At 37.1% G+C, this 20,853-nt stretch overlaps 1 protein-coding gene and 2 long non-coding RNA genes across 4 annotated transcripts in view; 2 read left to right on the forward strand and 1 right to left on the reverse strand.

The window, feature by feature from the left end:
* Positions 1-11,193, forward strand: part of TMC1 (transmembrane channel like 1) — a 307,101-nt gene extending 295,908 nt beyond the window's left edge. The window contains exons 20-23 of the mRNA XM_064490277.1: positions 4,277-4,402; positions 7,811-7,889; positions 7,991-8,042; positions 11,056-11,193. Coding sequence (XP_064346347.1) covers positions 4,277-4,402; positions 7,811-7,889; positions 7,991-8,042; positions 11,056-11,078 — 280 coding nt within the window. The 3' untranslated portion in view covers positions 11,079-11,193. The remainder of the gene's footprint in view (positions 1-4,276; positions 4,403-7,810; positions 7,890-7,990; positions 8,043-11,055) is intronic.
* LOC116152653 (uncharacterized) lies at positions 8,036-20,806 on the reverse strand. 2 transcript variants are annotated; one of them, XR_010382685.1, is made up of 5 exons: positions 20,532-20,806; positions 20,236-20,433; positions 17,465-17,510; positions 14,098-14,228; positions 8,036-8,201 (listed from the first exon to the last, which is right to left on the reverse strand). It is a non-coding gene; the product is annotated as an uncharacterized LOC116152653 (long non-coding RNA). The 2 variants fall into 2 exon arrangements; XR_004136214.2 differs by lacking the exon at positions 17,465-17,510.
* LOC135322266 (uncharacterized) lies at positions 11,325-15,032 on the forward strand. The gene is made up of 3 exons (XR_010382686.1): positions 11,325-11,502; positions 14,107-14,336; positions 14,992-15,032. It is a non-coding gene; the product is annotated as an uncharacterized LOC135322266 (long non-coding RNA).
* Positions 20,807-20,853: the final 47 nt, after the last annotated feature.

A 20,853-nucleotide genomic window follows, 5' to 3' on the forward strand; every position in this document is an offset into this window, starting at 1 on the left:
TCTGCCTGGGTAAAATATGTGCAATGAATCTGAGCTATTTCCATATGAGAAGATAGGAGCGAACAAGTCTGATTACGTTAGTCTGGATGTGCACGTTTTCCTGATGCTAGGTCATCACATTCAGACATTGGAAGCTATTGCTACTTCAGAGAGAGACACAAAGAGAGAAAGAAAAAAAGAGAGAGAGAAAAAAAAAAAAGGAAAGAAAAAGAGATTACTTCACAAACTACTCAGGAAAATGGGATCATTATTAGATCATAATAATTATAAAGAGGGTCACATAATTTATAATCCAAATTCTACATGCTAGTAAAAAATTAAGGATGTTCCTCATGTATACTCCTCAAATAACAAGGTTAAGTCACTCAAGTCAGTAGTAAAGAGTCAAGAAGGCTCTTTGGTTCAAACTAGAAATGTACTTTTCTACAGTTCTGTATCACAGGGTTCCTTCTGTGAAATTTATCAAGAGAGCAGTCTCCAGGATCTGGAGGATTGAGATTTTTAAAGGGCCTTAGACATGAATCTACCACAAGTCCCCCCCAAGAATCTCTGCAGTTGAGTCACTGATCAGCATGCATTTGAGTTATTTCTACTTTTCAGTAAGGAAATGCGAAAATGAAAAGCCATGTGAATGACAAGCATGATGCAATAATGGATGTATATAATTTCCTCTTCATGCTGTCAGACCCAAGTTATTAAAGGCAGAAGGTTCGTTACCCACAGACTTAAGTATAAAAGAGGCATTTTCACTCTAATAATAGTCTGAGTCATTATTTCTTTACTGAAAAAGAAAAAAAGTAAACGTTAAGCCTGCTGATAGGGCAAAAACAGCTGAAGTTTTGTCCTCCATTTTCAGGAAGCTGAAGTTGACAAGTCCTGTTCCCCCGCCCCACCCTACTGGGCTGAAATAAATAATGCAGACAGTGACATCTGGAGGCTAAATATAAAATTGCAGTTTTGAAAAGAGTGATCGATTAAAATAAATTACCCACACAACTAAATATCCAGGATAAGTTTTAGATGTGCTTTTAACTTTTTAATTGGAAGTCATTCCTTCTCAGAAAACTTATCAAAGGATCTTAGCTGTCTGCAAGGGAAGCCCCACAAGGTTAACATGGAGCTGGATGGTGTTTATGCATTACTATTAAAAATATAATTGAGCTAGCATGTACAATGACTGCACATTTTAGCTTTTTGAGCCCCAGATCCTTTCCGCTCTTTAAATCACACTGAGTTACTACGATTTTAATGAATAAAAATTAACCCCTATCTAAGGCATAGTATCTGATTTTGACCAACTGTTTCCTAATTGGCAAGCTTAGGCAAATTTACAGCATGTATATCTCTACTTTGAGACCAAGGAAATTTAAGTATTTTCAGTAGAATATTGGGAAAGGGGTATCTCTGTCTTATTTAGATAGTCTGTTTTTTCCTGTCAGTTTCCTCATTTTGGAGCAAAAGAATGTATACTTGGTTTATTCTTGGGGTTTTAAAGTTTAAAGGGTTGTTCTGCCTTGGTAGTGAGGTGAGAAAACATGTATTTGTAGGAACCTCTTGGCTTGCCATCCTCAGAGACGCTGAGTTTGAGGTGGTTTGCCCAGCCTGCCTGGTGAAGGGTGTCTGACCCCGCTTGGCACCTAGGAAGGCACTAAACTGGTACACGTGCATTTGAGGTAGGTTAGTGGGGACACCACAGTGAGGGCCAGTCACTCCCAGATACAGCTATGTTTTCAGGTAAGGTGGCTACAGTACCTTAGGAGACCCATTCTGCAAAGCAATCTGATGAGCTATTCTAGCTTGTTCTTGTTCATAAGAACTGGCTAAGGTGGGTGAATTTCCCAGAAAATTATTCCAATAGGCTATTAAGTGCCTTTACCTTAACAGTTTGGCAATTGAAAAACTATTTCTTTGGTGTCCAGAGGGAGAAAATTCTAATTGCTCCACCCGATTTCCTGACACTCACTGTTTTTCCCCCAGCCCCTCACTAATAATTCTGAACACTTTATAATTCTCTAGTCCTCACACACCTCCCAGCTAACATTATGGTAATTGTATTTTTATGTATTTTCATCTTACTGCAAAGGTAATTTGTGTTTATCCCAGAAAACCTGGAAATTATAGAAACATTTTCACATGAAAATAAACTCTTTCCATAACCCCAAAGACCTGAAATAATAATTCTTAATATTTCGGCATTTTGTATTCTGATCTTTTTGTGCAGATTTTACAAATAATTGCAATCATATAATATGTACAGGTTTATATTATATTGTGACACTGCTATTATACTAGTTTGCAATTATATTTTATGTGTCTATTTTTCATAATAGTGTAGCTGACTTCTAGAGGTTGGGAACAGAATACTTTCATCTCTATAAGTCCAAACACAGTAGAGTGTTGGCCAATAATTTGAATTAATTGGTTCAATTAATTAATTGACTTATTTGAATCAATTATTAGTGAAGAATGACGGCTTATTGCGCACTAAGCACTAAAGGAGATGTGAGGGTTCATTGGGCATCAATTCTGGTCTTGTGGACTTTTCAGTCTGACTGAAAAGACAGACATAGACTGTTCTGGTCTAGGGTGGACGGAGCTGTGCCCAGGGAGAGCTGTAGATTAAGTTCAGTAGCATTTCACTGGACTGTATAGTCACAACAGGCTGGAAAGGACTTCTGGGAATAAGGTGAAGTGGCACACTTTGATTAACCTGTCAGGAAAAGGGATACAGTCAGGATTTGTAGATGCTTCTATAGTTTGTATATTATAAAAGATCTGGACTCCTAGCGAGAGACCTGACCTGGGAAAGGCACCCAAGGATCCCCAGAGATGCTGACAGTTTCACATTCTTATGTACTGGATGCAAAGCAGACTTTTGTGGGTAGGGATTATATTGTAAAATTCCAGTTCCCCCATTCTGACATTCATCAGCCACAGCACTAGAGGCCAGAGAAGGGAGGGTGGGCTGTCTTATCATTTCTCAACCTCTTTGCCTACTTCATTACTCTGGCTATATTCTATATGTCAAGGTGATGCATGGCCAGCTAGAATGGATGAAGAAAAAGAAACCTTAGTGGAATAAGTTGATATAATCTTAAATTTTTGGTAACCTTCATTTCCCCTTAGGTATCCTAGGTCTTGCTAATTAGTGTGTAGATTTATAATTTGTGAAGTAAAATTTATACCTCTGTAGTCCAGTGACTCCCGTCAAGATACTTGAAGTCACTCTAAGTCTATTAAAAGATACTATTAGATCAGGAGAAAAAATCTGATCTGGAAGTTGTGGGTCAGGTTCATTTAGTAGTTCACAATGGTCAATATAAGGGTCCAAAAACCAAAGTGAAACCAAAATATTTTACTCAGTGTTGTGCCAACTTTTATTCTCAAGATGCATACAACTTGGTGATAAACAGTCCAGTATCTTTTCTGAAAATTACATCTTTTCATAGTAGAGTCAATATGCTTCTATAGAAAAGTAACTTGGCATGATGGATATTACTTTATAATTCTGAATATTGTATACTAAGTTAAGACAGACCTCCTGCTCTCATTTCCCTAGTTTATAGGGACTGAGAACAAACTCACCAAGTCCTTTGCTTTTTAGACTTGTTTTTTCTTCCTATTTTCTATTCATAGCAGTGGAACTGAGCTGGTACTCATTAGGGCCTGTTGAAAAGAAATACTGAGAAAGGATTCAGCATTCAGTATGGTGACCCAGTAATAGCCCTGATGAAAGAGGTCTGGTGGAAAATGAGATAGAAGCTATAGCATGGAAAGAGCTATTGGATTATTTGTGGATTTTATTTCATTAAGCTATTCCTTATGCTCATTTCCAAGGCTAATTTAAAAAACCTGAGTACACTATTTATTCAGCCCAAAGAGAGTGTTCTGGCTGAGGGGTAGTCTTATGAGCTATTTATACAGTATATTTTCATACATACATAATATATATATTCTATATATTTGTTCCCAAGTAACCTGAATCTCAGAAATACAGCTTTTAAAAAATCTCCTACTAGTTAATTTCCTAACTGCTTTGACTATGTGTTTATGTTGGCATAAAATTTCTCATGTCTTATTCATATGCTGACAATACGAGGTCAAAGTGTCAGGAGTTGTAACTAAACATCAGATTTCTAGCCTGAGAGAATACTTAGGCAGTGTTTGAGAAAGATTTCTAGTTTTCTTGCTGTAACCATGGTTTTTACATATGTTTTAAATAAATTTCTCTCTCCCCTCCCCGCCCCTTTTTTTTTTTTTTTTTTTTTTTTTCCAGTGGCAAAAATAGGATGTTTGAAGTCATTGGAGAAACACTGGAGCAAGATTTCCCAAGCTGGATGGCAAAGATCTTGAGACAGCTGTCTAATCCTGGGCTGGTTATCGCTGTTGTTTTGGTTATGGCGTATGTGCTTTCCTACCTTAGAGGAAAAGCCTGTGTCATGTTCTTCCTGCTCGTTTTAGATTTTAGCTTTTTCACCTCTCTCACTCTCCCCAAGGGTTGCGCTGTCACCTAACCAAATTCAGCACTGATTGCATGGTGGTGTGAGGCTAAAATTCATGAGCCGTACTCTGATCCTATTGCATGAAATTCACAGCCATCTGCATCTATCTTTGCTTGCCTAGGATTATAAGATTTGCTCCCAAGTAACCAAAATAATTATCAGTAAACAGCTAAAGCAAGGGAAACATAAATGCTAAATCTAATCAGCACATTACGCCTCCTCCCCACCCCCTGGCCCCCACCTCTTGTTCCATAAGCAGATGGCTGTGAACATAGAAATGATGAGCCTTTTTTCAGATTCCCCTTGAGGGCCCCATAGGCTGTATTTCAGGGCTAAAGGCTTAAGGGTCCTTAAAAATCACACTGTCCTTGTTCCTGGAAGGCCATCAATAACTGTGTGTCCATCATAATAGAATCAGAGGAACAGAAGGGTCTTAGAAAGGCCACTTAGTCTGTCCTTTCAAAATTGGAGATGCTATCCAAAGGGGAACTTGAGAGGAGGCTTTTGTTCCCATATTACTTTTGTTGGTTTTAAACTCTTGGCCATTACAGATAAACTTACATTCTAAGCCGGGGGGGAAAAAAGCTTCCTATGGAAGAGCTACAAAAAGTGCCCCAGCCCTTCCTTTCAAACCCTAAGGGCCTCCTAAATAGAAAGTCTGGAAGTACTACTGCTTTCAGTTAAGAAGGACAAGTGTGAAGCCACCCTTATGGACACTTCAGTCGAACAAAGTGACACCAAGGGTTGGATTTGTTTAAATAAAGGTAAAACTAGGAAATCTCGGGGAGAGAACCTCCAATGGTTTAAGTAAATGACCTGGGTTCTGGGCCAAGTTGTTACCATCATCTTAGTGATGGTTACGGTCACGATCCACATCAGTGAGGGCAGGTGTCAGCTTCAAGTTTATAAATTAAGAAACTGACTTAGAGGAGTGAAGTGATTTTTCCCAAGGTGAGAATATAGCAAAATGGTAATAGTAAGGCTTTCACAGTAAATCCAACCCTCACCCCTTTATGCCATCTTTGAGGGAGAGCTAATAGCCCGTAGGGATAATTAAATAGTAAAACAGGTTACTGTTATGTATTACAGAATCTTGATCATGGGGTGGCGTTAAGAATCTGATAGGAAATCTCTGGTGCAGGTGTATTAGAAAATGACCTGCTGGATGCAGCATGTTTCACCAGACGGCCTTGAAGTGATGGTCCTTCTCCATGTTTTTATGACATAGCAGTTTCCAAGTGCATTTTAAGTATCATGAGCCTTTTAAGAGTCAAGGCCCTTTTGTGGAATAAAGAAGATCTTGTTTTAAAACACAGACACACAAAACAATGCCATATTTTATGACTACATTCTTAACTTATTTATTGAGAGACAGATTTATATTTAAGCAAAGGAGCAACATTGTTCTAATGCCTCTAATTAAAGATTTAATAAGCTACCCTTGGGAGTGTGGGAGAGGAATGAACACTCACTGCCTTTGTTCCAGGCAAGATTTATATATTAACTCATTTAATTTCCACAATAACCTTAAGAAGTGGGCTTCATTTATCATACTATTGAAAGCACGTAGATCTGCCCCAAATCAAATGGATAATAAGTAAATTCAAACCTGTGTCTTCTTATTTCCCACCTCTTATTCCTCCAACTCATTTATAGCACCAAACGCTGACTTCAGGCTGAATGGAAATGCTCAGGAGGACTGGAAACCACTTGTCAGAGATGGTCTGCGCTCGGGTTGGCACACTTTTCCTTAGAGGGCCAGATAATAGATATTTTAGGCTTTAGTAGGTATTTTAGGCAAGAAGTAAAACTGAGAATATTATATAAGTGCATATATAACTATTTAAAAATATAAAAAACCAGTCTTAGTTCATGGATCATCCATAACAGGCTGGGAGTCAGACTTGCCCTGGAGACCAGTCTGCCAACCCCTGATAGAGACTGTTTAGAGGAAAACTGGCAAGATATAAGGTCAAATAGTATTCTGCAAGGTTGATTTTAATTCTGATGTTCTGATTTAAAACCTGAATTTCACTTTATTGTTGATTTGATTTTTCAAATACAGAAGTCTCATCTTCTACTTTATGGTGGTACAATTGGCTTGGCCTTTTATTACCTTTAATTAGAGAACGTTTACAAGCATTTTGAATTTCCCGAATGAATCATATTAAATTAGCTTGGATGGCTTTTGGGTAACTGAGTAGAGTTTGAGTTAGTTCTCTGCAGGTGGTTTCATTCCTTTGGAGACTAAAAAATGATTTATGAGGAATACTCATTGAAGTGCATCTCAAGGCAGAAAAAAGTGATGGATAGAGAATTACAGAACGGCAGGTGACTTGTGAGATCCTTGAGTTCTTTCTCCAAATCCAGGTACTTTGTGAAGAAAACCCTTATAATAAACACACACACACTCATTGAGCATCTACTTACATGCCAGGTATTACACCAGATGCTTTCATGTATGTAACTTCATTTAAACTCCTATCACTTGTTCAAGAAATAAACCCAGTGGAAATGATATCAGTAATTGTGTTTCCAGCAGCAGATGGCTCATAAGGGTTATAATCTGGCACGTTGGTGAGCAGAGGAAATGTGTTCGGTATCCAGTTACTTGCAATAAAGAGCAAAGCCAGTTACCTTTTTTTTAAAACTGCATTTTTTCTTTGTTTGTTTTGCTTTAAGTGGAGATGAACATGTTTAATTTTGCAAAAATGTTGGGCTACAATTTGCTCTTTTTTAGAAATGCAAATGTCACTTAAAAGCCAAGAATATTCTTTTATGAAACATTTTCTCTTGAAGGAGGGAGACATGCAAACAATATTCAATGGATTAAAAAAAAAATCCGTGTTAATTAACTATGACTATGAGGATTATAGTCTTGGTTGTAAAGCCAAAGGAGGGAATTTAAAGTGGAAAGTCAGTTTCCTTTTTATTTCAACACATTTCCAAAAAGCATCAAGAGATTTTATGTTCTCTTGAATGCCATTGGTATCAATTTAAAATGCTGTTTTCAATTATAATTTTAAAGTGATATTAATACATTTGCAAGAAGAAGCTAAAATTAGGCAGTGAGGTATAGCAGACAGAAGCCTGGGGCCCAACTTCCCAGGTCCACCTGAGTCAGTGGAATTCTAAGTGGGTGTCACCTCTCTGTACCTCAGTCTTTTATCTACAAAATAAAGGTTTAAAGTAGAGAATATCTTAAAGTCACTCCAGTGACAACATTCTATGATTTGATCATGTAAATTTAAAAAAATCTTGAGGGGCTGAAAAATACCATAAATTTTATTTTCTTTTTTAAAATTTAGTTTGACCATCTATTATCTCAATGCTACTGCAAAGGGTCAGAAGGCAGCAAATCTGGATCTAAAAAAGAAAATGAAACAGGTAGGATACAACTTATTTCAGAGAAATGTTTGTCTTTATTAATGTAGAGTCGCTGAAAAACACCAGGAGATCTCATGTTCTTCTCTCTTTTTATTGTGTAGCAAGCTTTGGAGAACAAACTGCGAAACAAGAAAATGGCAGCTGCGCGAGCAGGTTGGAGCTACGTTGTGTTTGCATTTCCCCCTGCAATCAGTACACACTTCCTTTTTTTGTCTCCAAATGGGGCATTTGATGCAAAGGGGCACAGTTGCCCCGGCAGGGCACCCCATATTCTTTACTGTCCACCTTTTTAGCCGTTCTCAGGCATCATACCTGGGCAGTTTTCCAGTGGGAGAAATAAAAAAAGAAAAATTCAGGAATGTAAGTGTAGCAGTGGTGATAGAAAAGAGATCATGCAAATTGGTGGAAAATGAAGAAAACATCCATATAATCACACAATAGCAGATACAGACGCAGAATCTCTCCTGCCTGTTTTGACCATTTTTATACATTGAAGGATACTCTGGGAAGATACTAATTGTATCCTCTGGGCTCATCTCTGTTGATTTCCCAGAGGCTTTTCTAATTCATTAACCTCTCTTACTTTTAACCTCCTTAAATTTTAAACTATTAGAATAAGGCACACTTCTGCTTCCCAAAATTCGTGATATGCTTTCCCTTCAACATGGAAAAGTGATGCCTAAGAAGTTCAAAGAAAATCTTTTCCTACTCTTCCCTCAATTCTAACTCTAACACTCTGTTAGTAGGGCTTTTTTTCCCCCTGTAAGGAAAAGGAAAAAAAAAAAAAAGTCAACCTAAATTAGTTTAAGTAGAAAACCCCCAGGAATTTATTAGTTCACACAAGTGAACAGGAGAGAGGTATGTAAGGCTTCTGGCCATGTTTTGCCCCTATGGTGTTAAACGTGGCGTGTTTATCTTTTTGTCTGGCTTATTTCACTTAGCATGATGCCCTCCACATTCATCCATATTGTCACACATGGCAGTATTTCTTTTATAAGGCTGAATAATATTCGTGTGTGTGTGTGTGTGTGTGTGTGTGTGTGTGTGTGTGTGTGTGTGTATCTTCTTTATCCATTCATCCATAGATGAACACTTAGATTGTTTCCATACCTTGACTACTGTGAGTAATGCTGCAGTGAACATAGGAATACAGATTAATGATTTCACTTTTTTTGGATATAAATCCAGAAGTGGGATTGCTGGATAGTATGGCAGTTCTATTTTCAATTTATTGGGGAACCTCCATACCATTTTCCACAGTGGCTGTACCAATTTACATTTTCACTAACAGTGCACAAGAGTTCCTTTTTCTCTACATCCTCATCAGCACTTGCTATCTCGTCTTTTTGATAAGACATTCTAATATGTGTGAGGTGACACCTCATTGTGGTTTTGATTTGTGTTTTCCTGATGACTATTGATGTTGAGCACCTTTTCATGTACCTATTGGCCAAATGTATGTCTTCTTTGGAAAAATGTCTATTCAAGTCCTTTGCCCGTTCTGAAATTGGGTTATTTTAATTTTTTTGCTATTGATTTATACAAGTTCCTTATATACTTTGGATATTAGTCCCTTATCAGATATATAGTTTGAAAATATTTTCTCCCATTCTGTAGGTTGTCTGTTCATTTATGGTTTCCTTTGCTGTGTGGAAGCTTTTTAGTTTAATGTAGTCCCATTTGTTTATATTTGCTTTTGCTGCCTTTGCTGTTGGGGTCAAATTCAAAAATATCATTGCCAAGACAAATGTCAAGGAGCTTTTCCCCTGTGTTTTATTCTAGGAGCCTTATGCTTTAAGGTCTTAACATTCAAGTCTTTAATCATTTTGAGTTGATTTTTGTGTATAGTGTAAGTTTCATTTTTTTTTCATGTTTTCCCAGCATTATTTATTGAAGAGATTATCAATTTCCCATTGTATCTTCTTAGTGCCTTGTCAAAAATTAACTGACCATATATGCGTGTGTTTATTTCTGGCCTCTCTATTCTGTTCCCTTGATCTTTATGTCTGTTTTTATGCAAATACCACACTGTTCTGATTATTAAAGCTTTGTAATATGATTTGAAACAAGGAAGTGTGATTCCTCCAGCTTTGTTCTTCTTTCTCAAAATTGCTTTGGCTATTCAGGGACTTTTGTGGTTCTGAATGAATTTTAGGATTGCTTTTTTCTATTACTGTGAAAAATGCCATTGGAATTTTGATAGGGATTGCACTGAATTGTATTATTACTTTGGGTAGTATGGACATTTTCACAATGCTAATTCTACTAGTCTTTAACACAGAATACCTTTCTATTAATGTCTTCTTCAATCATTATATACTGACCTCCTTTGTCTCTTGTTACAGTTTTTGGCTTAAATTCTATTTTGTCTGATATAAGTAGAGCTACCCCTGCTTTTGGTTCCGATTTGCATAAAATTGCTTTTTCCATCCCTTCACCCTCAGTTTATGTGTGTCCTACAAGTAAAGTGAGTTCCTTGTGGGCAGCATATAGTTGGAAGCATGTATGTTGCACATAGCTGCAGTGCTTTTGTATTTGCTCTGGATTGGGACTATAACTTTATATTATCCAATTAGCATTTAGAATGGTGAATGGAAGTTCTAACTTCTAAGATCTGAATTCTAGTTAAGGCATATTGTTATCTTTGTTTTAAATAATGATATCATGCTATCATGAGCTATTTTTCTGATATTTTCCCATGATTTGTACTTTAAAATATGTGTAACCATTGTGAAGACAGAGACTGTATCTTATAGTTATTTCCTAGGGACTTAATAGAGGACTTTATATATAACAGTCACTCAGTAAGTACCTACTAGATATCTACTGGGCAATGAGGTATTCTTTTATTAGAAAAATATAAAAGAAATCTATTTCTATATTAATTATATAAGCAGTAATGAATGAATGTTCATTCATTCATTCATTCATAAGAGCCAAACTTTTATACTTCCATCTTTAAAATTTGAGAAGATTTTGTAAAATAATACAGAAATATTTGGAATATAAAAACTAAATATTATGGCAACATGGAATGGAGCACATTTGGAAGATACAGATTTTAGGCCACCTCACTGAGAACCATTAAGCATACTGAAAGCTAAATTTTCATTGTCTTCTTTATCTTCTTTCTCTGTCTGTCTGTCTATTTGTTTATTTTCAACAGCTGCAGCTGCTGGTGGCCACTAATTCTCATAGATTTTCCGGAAGCCCAGAAGTACTCCTCACCTTGCTGTTCAAAAGCAGTGACTTATGCGGAGTCCCTGAGAACAAACGTGTGGAGTTGCCGTTTCCCTGCTCTAAACCTGATGGATTATCAAGGTCGCACTGGTCAGTCAAGACATCGCCAGTCCTAGTTAGGAAAGAAGGATCTCTACCTTATTGCAAACTAAGGATTTGTTCCTGCACCACCCCTTTTTCCCTGAAGCCGTTGTCCTGACATTTTCTTTAACAGATTGAGTTTAAAAGTGTGTGTGATCCAGCAATACAGGTTACTGGCTTACTTGTTGGGTTAATCTACAAACCTTTTGCTCATATGGACTTCTATTTCAGACATTTCTTCTGCCTTGGTTTTCTCAGCCTGGGAACAGGAACAGTTCATCCTCTTTTATCCGTAAGTTCAGAAATATCTTCATAAAGTTACTCATTAACTCACTTTTTAAAAAGTTAAAATCTTGTTTTCCCTTTTTACTCTGTCTCCCATCCATGGCCCCTACAAATATACACCCCAAAACCTTTTTATGTGCTGCTGGCTTCAGTATGAAGAGGAATGGGCTTTTTAGAAGAAAGATCCTAAGTGAATGAGGGGCCTGACCAGCACTGGGTTGAAGGTCTCTCACCATGAGGAGGTACATGGGGCTTAGACAACCCAAATCTTCATGAATTAAAAAAAAAAAAAAAAAAAGACACACTGTAAGTGATTACTATCCCATCAAAGTCTGCTCATGACCTCCAATTATCATGTCTCCTGAACTTAGATTCTAATGCTCTGTATTTTTTTTGTTAAGGTTAGGAAACCATATTTTTATGGGGGGGAGGCTTTAGTTTATAGATGTGTTTAAGCATTATTATTTGAAGTTTGAATTGATTTTGAATAGCAACAATGCCCTCAGCCAGCCTTGTTCTGTGACTTCAATTGTATCTTCCAACTCAGTGTCTTTCCAGAGCTAAGCCTATTTGCCTGCCATTCCCTGCCATTGACTGGCTGATTTTTATTACCCTGTCTGAGTTTCTCCTCTTCTACTGGCCACAGAATGAGCACCCTGTTCTTCTGCCAATCCATGTGCTCACCAGGTCCATCAAACCAAATTCAGGATTATGTCCTCTGGTCAAATTTTCCTGGTTAGTCTCTATTCCCAATCCTATCACTCTCTTGAAAGACTTCCTTTGGACTCTTGTGTCTTTAACTTAGAGTCTATTATTTTATTAATTTTCCTGTAATTTGTAATTTTTTATTGTTTCTTATATGAGTGAATCATCTTTCCTATTCAGACCGTAAGCTCCCTAAGAGCAGGGATTGTATCTTCTAACTCTTTTGTATGCCTAGTACAGTGCTGTGCACAGGTAGGTGCTGAATAAATGCTTGTTAATCAAATTGAATCAGTTTAACTTACAGCAGTAGCATTGTGAAACAAAAACTTCTGTTACCTGCAGGGAAATATTACTGTTATGTATGACATGGAATTATCTGTTGATATGCTTGAGTTTATTACTCATTAGACTATAATGCAGATGAGTAAATAAAACTAGTGCTTATTTCTCCTTGGATCATTTTTGTACTGTGTAGTAATAAGTCATAAGTAATAAGATTAGAGAATCGGTTTATATATGTTGCCAAGTTTACAATGTGGATGAGACTCCCTAGCTCTTGGTTTGCTTCTCAAGGAAGATGATGAGAGATGACAGTCAGCTGTCCCCAAAGAACTTCATCTCTTAAAGGCAGTGTACTTTTTGAACAAAACTTACGGTATAAGTATTCGGACAGAATACTCTTAAGTTTCAATCTTTCTATAAATTAAAAAATAAGTTAGATTTTTATAGCATCTTCACACCCACTTAAGTTAAATTTTTTTAGAAATTCTCTAAATCTCCAGAGAGCTGCTGAAAATATCCCCATACTGCTACATGGACAAGCATCTGAAAGACTGCCACTTCCAAGCCCATTTTATAGCTATTCAGAGAGTAGCCTTGCACTGGGAGGGCTCCAGCTGCCATGGTTATTTCTGTATCATTACTTCCATATCTAATGATCAAAGCCATGGGAAAAATTGAGAAGTTGAACAACAACAACAGAAAGACTGCACCTTTTATTCTTTCTGAGAGGAATAAATTCTGACATACATATGAAAACTAAATTTACTCATCTGAAGAGCTTTACCATTCATTTGTTGAAATACTGAAAAACTGCATTGCAGCACACGAGAGTTATCTCTCTTGGCTTCTGGAGATACACATAGTTTAAACCATATCAAGAAATTTATATTAAACTTTGACCTGAACTGCGTTTTCTATCCTGATGGAGGGTCCCTACAACTTCCAGAGCCAGAGCCCATCATGGCTGAGTCTGCAAATGTACTAGTGACCCAGGTCTTACTATATATGGTGAGGCAGGTTCACTAGATGCCTTTGGGGTTCAGCCTTTGCTGTCTTCCTTCCTCAGTGGATGAGTCAATAGGAAGAGGTTTTGTGTCAGTTTCCCTGCCTAATACTCCAGTGTCCTCTGTGGACTGGACCCTTGCCTTTACTTCAGTCAACTTGATTGGAACTAGACTACTGCAGTTCACTTTACCAGGCCCTTCCCAGAAGGGTATGTGCAAATTGTGGGGGAATGGGCTTATTATAAACATTGGGACCACACTGGGTGCGTGACCACCAGGAACCACAGTGAGGCCAGTATCTCTTCAGCTGTTTGCTAAATATTTATCAAACATTATGTATCAAACATTTATTAAACATGTATCTCTTAAGTATTACCTGCTCTCTAGATTTCCTCCCACTATTTGCCCTACTTACCATATCCTTGGTTTCTAGCATCTTCCAGATACTAGATACTAGAACCTGCCAAGTTGTTTTAGGGTTGAACAAAATTAAGGGCAAGACTGTCTCTTCCTTCTCAATGACGCAGATATAATACACTGTCAATCAGAAAAGAGATTTGCTTCCTCTTATTCTCTATTAATATCAAACAAAATCCAGATATTATCCTTACCTTTTTCAGCTCTCTTCCAAAGTGAGGATTTTTTGATGGATGAATAACCCTCGACCTCAGAATTGCCATCACATGCCTAGTCAATGGGAATGCAAGCAAAGGAGTTTAGCCTACAATGGAAAACCAAGTTCCTGTGGGAAAAAACAAGGGACTTTTAGCAGAGGGAATCCAGTGCCATGAGAGTAAGATCAAAGTCTGATGACTTGACGGCCTCCATTGAGTCAAATATATTGATCTGGGTAATATCCAGTTACAACTTTATTTTGCCTTGTTTAGTTTACAAAGGTTAAAAAAAAAGTGTTTCCACAATTCATTTGTAAAGAAATATATATTAAAAGTATAAGTAAGCAGGCTTCAAAAACAAGAGACCTAAAAATGGGACTGGCAGATGTTCTCAGCTGTCAATTCAGATACTCTTGAGTTTTTAGAAGACATACTGAGACCTAAGAATATTTAAAAAAAATAATAATAAAGTGTAGTCAAAGCCTTTATCCACATCTACTTCCAGCAAGGAGGAAATAGCCTTATTTGATGGTGACAGGAGTTTTCAGGCCCATATAAGAGATTTCTTTTTCTCAAAGTTCTCTTGCAATGGATTGCCTTGGATGGTCCAGATGCCTTTACCAGGATGGGTCTTGGTAACTTAGTAATTATAAGTAATGGAACAATGTGTACATGAAATACTTGACCCCTTCTGGGAAATTAGATATAATATACATCTTCATACACATCAAAAAGTTTTCATACAAGTCCCTGGTTATTTAAAAACATAATAGTGGTACATGTTTCACAGCAAATTTAGAAATTTTTAATAGAATAAAAAAAGAAAAAGAACCCTTTAAGTTCACTACTCAGAATAATTTCTGTTTATATTTTGATTTATTTTTTTTTCAGATTCATGCATGCAGACTCAATAAAATATTTTGGATCACAAGATATATTTGGTTTTTATCTTTCTTATTTAACATTTTCCTCTGTCATTAAAATTACTTCAGGACATTTTTAAAGGGCTACAATTTTTTTATATTAATACAACATAATTAGTTTAGTCTCTGTTGTACTTTTAGATTGATTATTTAAAGGTTAAGTATTAACTTTAAATTTGGGTTCTTCCAAAACACATTTTTTGTGCAAAAGCATTAATTTGTTAGCATAGACTTTTAAATCAGCACATACACATTTGAAGACAGTTTGAGTCAATTTACTGATACAATTATATTACTGTCTACTACCTTCCTAATTCAGAGCAATTAGCCTTAAATGTCACTATATTTTCTCTTGATACTGTCTTGCTTCTGGCTTTATAAAAGCTCTTTTTAGAAATTATCTCATTTTTTTTGGAAGTTTGAAACTCAAGCTTAAGGAAAATATTTAAAATCATTGTTTGGAAGTCAAAAGGAGGGAATACACTCAAACTCACTCTATGAAGCCACGATCACCCTGATACCAAAACCAGACCAAAGACACTACCAAAAAAGAAAATTACAGGCCAATATCATTGATGAACATAGATGCAAAAATCCTTAACAAAATATTAGCAAACAGAATCCAAGAACAGGTAAAAAAGGTCATACACTATGATCAAATTTGATTCATCCCAAGGACAAAATGACACAACGATGGTTCAACATATGCAAATCAATCAACATGAAACACCACATCAACAAAAGAAAGGACAAAAATCACACGATCATTTCAAAAGATGCAAAAAAAGCAGTTGATAAAATTCAATACCCATTTATGATAAAAATGCTTACCAAAGTGGGTTCAGAAGGAACATATCTCAACATAATAAAAGCTACTTATGACAAACCCACCACCAGCATAATTATCAATGGTGAAAAGTTGAAAGCCTTCCTGCTCAAATCTTAAACAGGACAAGGATGCCCACTCTCACAACACAGGTTTGGAAGCCCTAGCCATAGCAGTCAGAAAAATAAATGAATAAATAAAGCTTATCCAAATTCAAAGAGAAGAGGTAAAACTGTCACTATATGCAGATGACATGATATTATATATAGAAAACTCTAAAGGCTCCACACAAAAACTACCCTAGAGCTGATAAAAGAATTCGACCAAGTAGCAGAATACAAGAGTAACATACAGAAATCAGTGGCATTTCTTTACACTAACAATGGAATATCAGAAGAGGGAAATAAAGAAAGAATCCCTTTTCAAATTGCATCCAAAAGCATAAAATAATTAGGAATAAATCTGACCAAGGAGGTGAAAGACATACACAGAGAACTACAAAATAATGATTAAGGAAGTTAAAGATGACTTAAAGAAATGGAAAGATACCCCATGCTCTTGGGTTGGAAGAATTAATCTTGTTAAAATGACCATACTACCCAAAGCAATCTACAGATTTAATGTGATCCTTATCAAATTACCCAAGACATTTTTCCCTAGAACTAGAACAAATAATCCTAAAATTTATATGGAATCACAAAAGACCCAGAATCACCAAAGCAATACTGAAGAAAAAGAATGAAGCTGGAGGCATAACCCTCCCAGACTTCAGACAATACTACAGAGCCTCACTAATCAAAACAGCATGGTGATGGTACAAAAACAGACATATGGATCAATGGAGCAGAATAGAGAGCTCAGAAATATACCCACAGACCTACGGTCAATTAAACTTCAACAAAAAGGGCAAGATTATACAATGGAGAAAAGATGATGTTGGGAAAACTGGACAGCTGCATGTAAATCAATGAAGTTAGAACACTCCCTACACCATACACAAAAATAAATTCAAAATGGCTTAACACTTATATTTAAGACAAGATACTATAAACCTAGAAGAAAACATAGGCAAAACATTCTCTGACATAAACCTTAGCAATGTTCTCCAAGAGCAGTCTACCGAGGCAATAGAAATAAAAACAAAAATAAACAAATGGGACCTAATTAAACATAAGCTTTTGCACAGCAAGTAAGCAAACAAAATGACAACTTACAGAATGGGAGAAAATATTTGCAAATGATAGAACTGACAAGGGCTTAATTTTCAGAATATATAAACAGCTCATACAACTTAATAAGAAAAAAAACAAACAACCCAGTCCAAAAATGGGCAGAACCTAAACAAGCAATTCTCCAATGAAGACAGACAAATGACCAATAGGCACATGAAAAAATCCTCAATATCGCTAATTATCAGAGAAATGCAAATCAAAACTATAATGAGGTATCACCTCACACAAGTCAGAATGGTAATCATTCAAAGGTCCACAAACGATAAATGCTGGAGAGGGTGTGGAGAAAAGGGAACCCTCCTACACTGTTGGTGGGAATGTAGTTTGGTGCAGCCATTATGGAAAAGTTTGGAGATTCCTCAAAAAACTAAAAATAGACTTACCATATGATCCAGCAATCCCACTCCTGGGCATATATCCAGAGGGAACCTTAATTCAAAAAGATACGTGTACCTCAATGTTCACAGTAGCATTATATACAATAACCAAGACTTGGAAACAACCTAAATGTCCATCAACAGATGACTGAATAAGGAAGTTGTGGTATATTTATACAATAGAATACTACTCAGCCATAAAAAAGAATAAAATAATGCCATTTTCAACAACATGGATGGACCTGGAGATTGTCATTCTAAGAGAAGCCAGAAAGAGAAAGAAAAACACCATATGATGTCACTTATATGTGGTATCTAAAAAAAAAAAAAAGATGTAAATGAATTTATTTACAAATCAGAAACAGGTTCAGAGACATAGAAAACAAACTCACAGTTACCAGAGGGGAAAGGGATAAATTGAGAGTTCGAGATTTGCAGATATTATACATAAAATAGTTAAACAACTGTTTTCTACTGTATAGCACAGGGAACTATTTTCAATATCTTGTAGTAACCTACAAGGAAAAAGAATGTGAAAAGGTATATATGTATATGTATGACTGAAACATTGTGCTGTACACCAGAAATCGACACAACATTGTAAACTGACTATACTTCAATTTAAAAAAAAACAAAGAAATTGAGATGTGCTATAAATATAAAATACACATTGGTTGTGGTTGCCAAGGGGGCGGGGGGTGGGAAGGGATAGACTGGGATTTCAAAATGTAGAATAGATAAACAAGATTATACTGTATAGCACAGGGAAATATATACAAGATCTTATGGTAGCTCACAGAGAAAAAAATGTGACAACAAATATATATATTTTCATGTATAACCGAAAAATTGTGCTGTACACTGGAATTTAACACATTGTAAAATTATAAATAAAAATGTTATAAAAAATAAAATACACATTGGTTTTGAAGATTCTATGAAAAAGCTAATGTAAAATATAATTTTTTCATTTTGATTGAGTGTTAAAGATTATTTTGCATATACATGGTTAAATAAAATTACTAAAATTGCTTTTACTTGTTTTTCTTTAATGTGGATACTTGGAAATTTTTAAATGACATATAGCTTGCCTTATGACTATATTCCATTTCTGTTGGACACCTGCTCTAAGATCTCTGAGTTTATGGAATCAATTTTAGTGAAGGATTCAGTTAACTTGTACACAGAGCTGGGTTTCAGGACTGCTAGGACATTTCTAATAAGCTGACAGCTGGAGCCTCCTTCATCTGACTGCAGCAGTTGATCTGCACTGGGGTGGGAGGGACACTGCCTTGGAGGAAGTTGGGGTAAGGAATGGGAATAGAGTCGAGTCCACTGGAGAGACTGCAGACAGACTCAGAAGGGCCAGTTGGTGGAGGGAGGCTTCTGGGACAATGGGTACGTGTGATGCTCTGTTGGTGGTCAGGGAACAGATCTAACATGTAGAAGAGAGACATTCTGCTCAGTGTGCATGGAGCATGACCCCACTGTGGCACTACCATCAACTGGAAGCTGGGGGAGCGTGGGAGATGGCCCATTTGAAAGGACTCTGGTGTCCTCCAGGCAGACATCAATGACAGGCACTTCTCAGATATTGGTTTGAGGAACTGGAGAAGCAAAGTAAGAGAATGAAGAACCCCTGCCCCTTTACCATGTCAGAGGAAAAGGCTTGCTTCACTTAGAAGGACAATCTCCGGGTACATCCATGTTGCTGCAAATGGCATTATTTTATTCTTTTTTTTTTTTATGGCTGAGTGGTGTTCCATTGTATAAATACGCCACAACTTCCTTATCCAGTCATCTGTCTGTGGACAGTTGGGTTGTTTCCATGTCTTGGCTACTGTAAATAGTGCTGTTGTGGGGGAAAAAAAAGAGTACAGAGCAAGCTTTACAGGAAACAAGCCTCCTTGATCAGCTCGTGGACTACGACCGACAAACAAACAGGTGGCCTTTTTGCAGAGTATTAATGTTTATATCCCAAAACGTGAGTGCAACAGCTCTTGGGATCTTAATGTTAATAAATACTTCTTTTGGACCTAAGGCTGGTATTTTAAGTCCTGGGAAATTTTTCAGCCAAGTAGCAACAACAACCTTTTAAAAATCAGTTTCTTGAAAGCAAGGACATGCCCGGTCAAGAAGGCTAGCATGCGTGGAGTGTCTTGTCTGGGCTGTCTTGGGGAGTTGAGGGGCAGGAAGGAGGGAGGAAGAAAGTGTTGACAAACATTGTCACTTTTGTGTTGTATTTTCTAGTTGTTTATAACCAGCAGGGTATAAATGGGGATCACAGAGATTCCTTTCTGGGAAACGGATAATATTCTTGAGTCAATGTCAAGGTTGAATGCTAAGTCATACCATTTCCTAAGCCTATAAGTAAAAAAAATTAAATTATCACTTTGTGACAAGCATTTGTGGTTAATTTTTTCTTAAACACATTGGTCACATGGCTTTTGACTGGTTTCTTACTCTTCATATACATGCTGACCTGTGTTACACTCTAAAGGATTAATAGAAGAGATTTGGCCCTAGGAATGAAGACATTAGCTCTCTTCCTGATTTTCCAAGTTATTTTAAAATGCATTTTAAGAGTACAGAACTGAATCAAAAAATTAAAAAAAAACAAATGTTACAAATCTATCAATCACAAGAGATACTGGATATTCTAAGTGAATCCAATAAGCCCTGTTAGGAGGGATCTTGGAGTCATGTTCAGGGTCGGAATGACTGCTGAGAAATGATCCCCACCTGCTAGTACAGAGCCCAGCAAAGTGAATCGTTACCTTCTTGATGGTGAGTGATGGCCCTTGGCCTTCCTTGATAACTGGACTTCGGAGACTCAGACTCTCACTCATTTATCCTTTTCTATTCTCCCTGGAGACAGCACGTGAGACTGTAGAAACAACCAGTCTTCAGAAGACGCAGAAACATTTGTGGGCAGTTAGTATCAGGCAGTCTACAGCACTGAACTTAACAGATCTCTTTCCATGAGGAGAAAACACACAATAAACCATTACAAAACCAAACAAATGAACCAAATAAATGAAAGGGTAAATTAAAACAACAATAACGACGTTACCGAACCAGGTCCGTTTTGCCTGAGGCGCAGCAAGCCAAACCGCGGAGACACTGCGGTTTGCAGCAAAGAGGGGGTTTATTCACCGGGAAGCCAAGCGAGGGGCTGGGAGAACAAGTCTCAGATCCACCTCCCAGAAGGCAAGGGGCTCAGAGCATGCTTACAGGGTAAAGAATAAAGAAGCAGGATGGTCTGAGGCGTGGGGAAAGGTGACTGGGAAAAAAGCCACGAATGGTCATTCTGAGCAGGCGTAACCAGCCTACCCGCCACAGCGCGCTCCCAGGGCGGCGCGCTCAGCCCGCTGACGTCAGAAAGCGCATGCCCA

Source organism: Camelus dromedarius, chromosome 10 (genome assembly GCF_036321535.1).
Source record: "Camelus dromedarius isolate mCamDro1 chromosome 10, mCamDro1.pat, whole genome shotgun sequence".
Lineage (NCBI taxonomy): Eukaryota > Metazoa > Chordata > Mammalia > Artiodactyla > Camelidae > Camelus > Camelus dromedarius.